The following is a 7,521-nucleotide window of genomic DNA, read 5'->3' on the forward strand; positions in this document are numbered from 1 at the left end:
TGCAAGTAAAACAACAATATCAAATGGAAATGTTTTGTATAATTGCATGAATTAAAACAGTGAAGTATATATTGTAGCATGTTTGGAAGCCTACTTACTAAATAATTCCAAAGTTATATTTTTTCTGCCTATAGTTCACATACTTCCTCCAAGAATTCATCAAATTATACGAATAAAAGTTGTTTGTAAATAATTACTTTTATATTTCTGTTTTGCAGACCCATCCTCACCCTTCCCTCAAAAAAATGAAATTTTCACTGGAGAAGAGAGTAGTGTTGCTGCTGGTGCTGGTGGTGACGGTAGGAGGTGAGAGCTGGATAGAGTACCTGGAACCCAGTCACATAACATCACTCATCAACATCTTCCCTCAGCTGAACATTGCGTCTGGTACAGCAAGAATACTGCTGGCGGCTGCTGGCTTCGCTTGCTTCAAGGTAACCAACACTTATTGTGAATAATACTCTCACCAGCTCACTGCTTATAACTCTCATAGTTACTGGTTCACTGCTTGTTACAACTCAAAGTTACTGCTTGTTATAACTTTCATAGTTACTGGTTCACTGCTTGTTACAATTCTCACAGTTACTGTTTGTTATAACTTACACAGTTACTGGTTCACTGCTTGTTATAACTCTCACAGCTACTGCTTGTTATAACTCACACAGTTACTGGCTCACTGTTAAAACTCTCACAGTTACTGCTTGTGAGTAATAACTGCTTGTTATAACTGACAGTTACTGCTTCACTGCTTGTTATAACTCACAGTTACTGCTTGGTATAACTCACAGTTACTGCTTTACTGCTTGTTATAACTCACAGTTACTGCTTGTTATAACTCGCAGATACTGCTTCACTACTTGTTATAACTCACAGTTACTGCTTGTTACAACTCACACAGTCACTGCTTCACTGCTTGTTATAACTGTCACAGTTACTGCTTCACTACTTGTTATAACTCACAGTTACTGCTTGTTATAACTCTCACAGTCACTGCTTGTTATAACTCTCACTGTCACTGCTTGTTATAATTCTCATATTTATTAGTTCACTACTTGTTATAACTCACACAGTTACTGCTTTGTTGCTTTTTACATCTCACGGAGTTACTGGTTCACTCTTACTTATAACTCTTATAGTTATTGGTACACTGTTAGTTATAACTCTCGCACTGGTTCACTGTTAGTTATAACTCGCACATTGGTTCACTGTTAGTTATAACTCTCACAGTTAAAGGCTCACTGTTTACCTGGAGTTTACCTGGAGAGGATTTCGAGGGTCAACGCCCCCGCGGCTCGGTCTGAGACCAGACCTCATGGTGGATCAGGATCTGATCAACCAGGCTGTTACTGCTGGCCGCACGCACACTGACGTACGAACCACAGCCCGGTTGGTAAGGTAGTACTGACTTGAGGTGCCTGTCCAGTGCCTTCTTGAAGACAGCCGGGGGTCTGTTGGTAATCCCCCTTATGTATGCTGGGAGGCAGTTGAACAGTCTTGGGCCCCGGACACTTATTGTGTTGTCTACTCGTGGCGCCCCTGTTTTTCATCGGGGGAATGTTGCATCTCCTGCTGAGTCTTTTGCTTTCATAGGGAGTGATTCTCGTGTGCAGGTTTGGTGTCAATCCCTCCAGGACCTTCCAAGTGTATATTATCGTGTATCTCTCTCGCCTGCGTTCCAGGGAATACAGATCAAGGACCTTCAACCGTTCCCAGTAGTTTAGGTGCTTTACAGAACTTAGGTGTGCCGTGAAAGTTCTTTGTACACTCTCCAGGTCTGCAATGTCGCCAGCCTTGATGGGGGCCGTTAGTGTACAGCAGTATTCCAGCCTAGAAAGCACAAGCGATTTGCAGAGAATCATCATGGGCTTGGATTCCTTAGTTTTGAAGGTTCTCATTATCCATCCTATCATTTTCCTAGCAGATGAGGTACATACATTGTTGTTGTCTTTGAAGGCGAGATACTCTGACATTATCACTCCCAGGTCCTTCACATTACTTTTTCGCTCTATTGTATGGTTAGAATTTGTTGTATACTCTGATACATTTTTAATTTCCTCAAGTTTTCCATATCTGAGTAGTTGAAATTTCTCCTTGTTGAACTTCATATTGTTTTGAGTGGCCCATTTGAAGACCTGGTTGATGTCCGCTTGGAGTCTAGCAGTGTCTTCGACGGAGGTCACTGCCATGGCAATCAGGTGATGTTTCATCATCACTGTTAGTTATAACTCTCACAGTTAAAGGTTCACTGTTAGTTATAACTCACAGTTAAAGGTTCACTGTTAGTTACAACTCTCACAGTTAAAAGTTCACTGTTAGTTATAACTCTCACAGTTGGTAGTTACTTCCTATACTATTACTAATAACTGCAAAATATTAAAACCATCACCTTCAATAAACCTTCTGCAGTTTTTGGTTCTTATATTTTTATTCTTTAACTATGTTAAAAAATCTTACTTTAATATTTCAGACTAGGATTCATCTTCACATTTATGTAACATAATCATGTCAACAACTTCAAAATTTATTTTGAGGTCTTGTGTTTTGATAGTTTGTTTCGTGCTGTGGTTTATATCCCAGCACCGGTAAGGCTGGGGTTGTTTAACTACTCGTTAAATAAAGTTAGATTTCCCACCGATGGGTTATTAGAGATGTTAGGTAAGACACATATGCAACAGTTAGGTATCTTTATTATGAAACGTTTCGCCTACACAGTAGGCTTCTTCAGTCAAGTACAGAAAAGTTGATAGAAGCAGAAGATACTTGAAGACGATGTATTATTATTATTATTAACGTTTCATAATAAAGATACCTAACTGTTGCATATGTGTCTTACCTAACAACCTGTCGGTATTTTATACCATTTATTAGAGATGGTTTGGTTGTTTTCCCTGGAAACGTTTCGGCCCCCTCCTGAGTATCTTCCGATATAGCAAGAATATACAAAGGGGTTGAACATGTACGTGAACTTTTAATTAAATATGAGAATTTGTAGCCAGAATGTAAGGCTAGACGAGAGAACTGTCATGTGCCGCGGTGCTGGTGACGCAGACATGCCAACTATGGGAAAATTTACCAGCCAAGTCTACTTTTCGACAGAAAATGAAATATACTTAGCGTCAATGATGATTCAGATTTCTTGCAACCGCATTTAAGAAGTCTTCTTCGCGTGAATCATGGTAGCGGCCTGGTTACAGACCGGGCCGCGGGGGCGTTGACCCCCGGAACTCTCTCCAGGTATACTCCAGGTATGTTGGCTTCACGGAAGACTGAGGTGATAGTGGTGACGACCTGTACTGTAGGGAAGACAACACCACTAATATTTGGAAATATAAACACATATGCAGTATTATGTGATCCTTTATTGACTACGTTTCGCCCACACAGTGGGCTTTTTCAAGTCACAAACAGATCTACCTGGGGTGGAAGGGACGCGAGTATTTATAGTCAGGTTCAGAATGCTGAGGTCAGGTGGAGAATGCTGCATCTGATGATGTACCGAGTGGGGTTATAGAGTCTAAAATCTTGGGTAGCTTGGAAAGGAGATTGGATAAATTTGTGAGCAGACCTTCTACAGTGTTCTTCCATTCCTGTGTTCTTATGTGGGATAGCGATGAAGAAGTTTCTTGGCAAGTGGTTCAGCTATGTTATAGAAGCCACTATTCTGGTTGAAGTTGTCGGATATAGAAATAAGTGATGATTCCAGGATCACATTATACTGCATATGTGTTTATATTTCCATCGTGTCGGTATTTTATACCATTTATTTCCACCACTAATATTTACGGTCTCCCTGGGAGTATTGTGGAAGAGTAAAACTTTCCTTTGGCAGAGGCGGACGACGTGTTCATCTGTAAGGAATTCTCGATTACGAACCTTGTAGGCGAGAAGGAAAATAAAACCCGCGTTAGTCTTGGGGTCGTGTTGGGAAAAATAATGTATTAAATTATCTATATTGGTGAGTTTACTGTAAACACTGAGTTTGAAAGTCGTTCCCTGTAAATATAATCTTTCTCACTACCTGTAGACTCATTCTGTCGTTTAACTAGATGCTTAACTAATCAAAAACAACATCGTTATACCAGCGATTGCTAAATCATTTAACGAGTCTTCTCAGACATGACAGGAGATACGTTTTTGTTCCTAGTCGAATAAAACATCACCATTTTAATCTTATTTCGTCTAATTAACACACATACTATAGTCGTTGACAATAATTCGTTTAAATGTATCTAAATTGTTTTTCTATATTCAGGCTGCTCTGATCATCGAGGCTGTGGATCTAGCTCGACGTAGCCGGGAGAAAGATGCCGAAGATTACGCTGAATTCTTTGGACTACAACCAATAGATAATTCACCTGACACAGACAACGGAGCCTCACGTCGTTACGCATACGCTGCACCTGAAACGGGTTTAACGCCACCCAAACACATACCTCAACATTCCTCATATGGTCATATAGTGCGTGGTCATCCACCGCGTCACCATGGAACACACAGACGCCACAAAAGATTCATTAATGAGGAGGTGGAGGAGGCGCAGAAGTTGCTGATATCGGCAGCCTTTCACCTGGACATTGACAGCTGCGTCTTCAAGCTTCTGTGTCATCTAAACAACAAACAGGAAAATAGTTTCTCTGTTGAAGAGTACATCCTCCTTGAACTGTTGGCCAACAGCCCTGAGACACTGTCCTCCTACAATGTGGCCCTCCTCCAGGCCACGGAGGTCGGCCAGGTGGAAGACCAGGCCATATGCAAGAAGGTATTCCCCAGTTGTCCCCTGGGGGAAGAGGAACTTGGTAGTCTCCTGCGGCAGACGTGGGGTTGCGGCAGCACTCCTCTCTAACTTGTGTTTAAGAAGTAACTTTGTGGCAGCTTCCATCTAACCGTGCATTATTATTATTATTACAATTAATTATTATTATTATTATTATTATTATTATTATTATTATTATTATTATCAACATCATCATCGTTATTAATATCATATTCATAAGGAAGTGCTAAATGTACACGGGTCATACAGCGTCTACTAAGTGGAGGTAAACAGATCTGATCTATTTCATTGAGTCCTACACTCAAGTTCATATACAAATTACATTTAGGTTTCCCTGGGTAATTATTGATATCTCACCCCACTATATCTCTCACTCCACTATCTCACTCCACTATCTCTCTCACTCCACAATCTCTCTCACTCCACTATCTCTCTCACTCCATCATCTTCTTTATGAGAAAAGAGAAGATCATTAATAATACATGTGTGTTAGTCGGTTGCTAGCTCTAAAAACACTTGTCGATAGACAACTGTCCTGAGATGAGAAGTTTGAGTGTATGTAGTAGTAGTAGTGTAATATTAGCAGTAGTAGTAGTAGTAGTATTAGTGTAGTTTTATTTATTTATTTATTTATTTACAATTTGAGCATACATACAGAGGTACAAAAAAATACAGATAAGAGCAGCATGCCAAAGCCACTTATACTATGCATAGCATTACGGGCTGGCTTAAAATTAACTAAGCAATGATGAAATCAGTGATAATACATTATTGTAAACAGATAACTATAAAGCACAAATGAGTATTACAAAGACAGGTCATATGGTTGCATGCATTGCTGTACATTCAGTCGTATGGAGTATTCTGTTAGGTAGTGTATTTAAAAAATAATAAAGTTAGATTGGGTTTTAGGTTTAACATTTATGTGATATAATTGTGAGAAACATTTAAGATATACAATTTATAAGGTTCAGTTATTCAGTATTTATTTGGTTTTGGGTGAGTAAGTGATCTTTGAGAAGAGACTTGAATTTATAAACAGGTAGTGTTTCTTTTATATTTACAGGTAATGAATTCCAGATTTTAGGGCCTTTTATGTGCATTGAGTTTTTGCATAGTGTGAGATGGACACGAGGAACATCAAAGAGTGATCTGTGCCTTGTGTTATGGTCATGTGTTCTGTTGAGGTTGGCAAGGAGATGTTTGAGGGGAGGGTTAATATCAGAGTTAAGTGTTCTATGTATGTAATAGCTGCAGTAATAAGTATGGATGTTTTGTATGGTGAGTAGGTTGAGTGTTTTGAATATTGGTGGAGTGTGCTGCCTGTAGTGAGAATTTGTTATCATTCTAACTGCATCCTTTTGTTGGGTAATTAGTGGTCTGAGATGGTTAATTGTTGTTGAGCCCCATGCACAAATTCCATAGGTGAGATAGGGGTAAATAAGAGAGTGATAAAGGGCCAGGAGGGCTGACTGTGGAACATAGTACTGTATCTTCGATAGTATGCCTACAGTCTTGGAAATTTTCTTAGAAATTTGTTGTATATGTGTATGAAATTTGAGTCTATTATCAAGGTGGATTCCTAAGAATTTTCCCTCTGTTAGCTTTGTGATAGGTGATCTGTTTATCGTTATGTTAAGAGGTACATCTGTAGCTCTGTTACCAAACTGAATGAAGTAGGTTTTGTCAATGTTTAGTGTAAGTTTGTTAGTCCTCATCCAGGTAGATATTTTCTGTAATTCGGTATTTACAGTATTGGCTAGCGTGACTGGGCTCGGGTGAGAGAAGACGTATGTAGTGTCATCTGCAAATAGTGTGGGTTTGAGTAATTGCGAAGCATTTGGAAGGTCATTTATGTATAGGAGAAAGAGAAGAGGGCCAAGGACACTTCCCTGTGGGACACCAACTGTAATTGGTTGAGCGGAAGAGTTTGCCCCATTTGCGTACACATATTGGCTTCTGTTGCTGAGGTATGACTTGAGGTAGTTGAGGGAGTGTCATCTAATACCATAGTGTGACAATTTTACGTGGAGCAAGTCATGGTCAACTGTATCAAAAGCTTTACGTAAGTCAATGAAGATCCCCAGTGGGACTTCTTTTTTCTCTATTGCAGTGTATATACGTTCTAGCATGTGTATAATAGCATCATTAGTATTTTTATTAGGCCTGAATCCAAATTGGCAGGGGTTGAGTATGTTTTGGGAGATAAGGTAGGAGTAGATTCGTTTATGTAGTAATGTAGTAATAATAGCAGTAGTGGTAGTATTAGTAGTAGCAATTGTAATGTAGTAATAGTAGTAGTAGTTGTAGTAGTAGTAGCAGTAGAAGTGCTAACAGAAACCAGGTCATGACCTCTACATGACACAGACTACCAGTGATAACCTGAGAGTTGGGGAATCCACTCACAGTTACTTATCCAACTACTCTCCACCACTACCACCACCAACACCACCAACACCACCATCGTCACCACCACCTCCATCATCACCACAGTCACTATCGCCATTAACACCACCATCACCACCACCACCATCACCACCGTCACCACCACTACCACTACCACTACCACCATGTGAATATATGTATATATATACATACATATATATATATATATATATATATATATATATATATATATATATATATATATATATATATATATATATATATATATAAGTAGTCATAATTTCTACAGGGGGGCTCCTTCCGGTTTAGGGCCTTCCACTGGGAGGCTCCTTCCGGTTTGG

The 7,521-nt window shown here is 39.5% G+C and overlaps 1 protein-coding gene across 1 annotated transcript; it reads left to right on the plus strand.

Moving 5' to 3' along the window:
* Positions 1-222: 222 nt before the first annotated feature.
* On the plus strand, positions 223-5,976 carry LOC128689548 (uncharacterized). Its single transcript, XM_070093632.1, has 2 exons — positions 223-434; positions 4,253-5,976. The coding sequence occupies exons 1-2, from the start codon at positions 246-248 to the stop codon at positions 4,841-4,843; spliced, it is 780 nt and encodes a 259-aa protein (XP_069949733.1). The 5' UTR covers positions 223-245; the 3' UTR covers positions 4,844-5,976.
* The last annotated feature ends 1,545 nt before the right edge of the window (positions 5,977-7,521 follow it).

This window comes from Cherax quadricarinatus, chromosome 3 (assembly GCF_038502225.1).
Source record: "Cherax quadricarinatus isolate ZL_2023a chromosome 3, ASM3850222v1, whole genome shotgun sequence".
NCBI classification, from domain to species: Eukaryota; Metazoa; Arthropoda; class Malacostraca; order Decapoda; family Parastacidae; genus Cherax; species Cherax quadricarinatus.

Bases quoted from the DNA above. Each gene is read 5' to 3' on its own strand.
- LOC128689548 (XM_070093632.1), top strand. From the start codon at position 246: ATGAAATTTTCACTGGAGAAGAGAGTAGTGTTGCTGCTGGTGCTGGTG. The intron at 435-4,252 runs GTAACCAACACT...TTCTATATTCAG, and splicing joins CTGGCTTCGCTTGCTTCAAG to GCTGCTCTGATCATCGAGGC.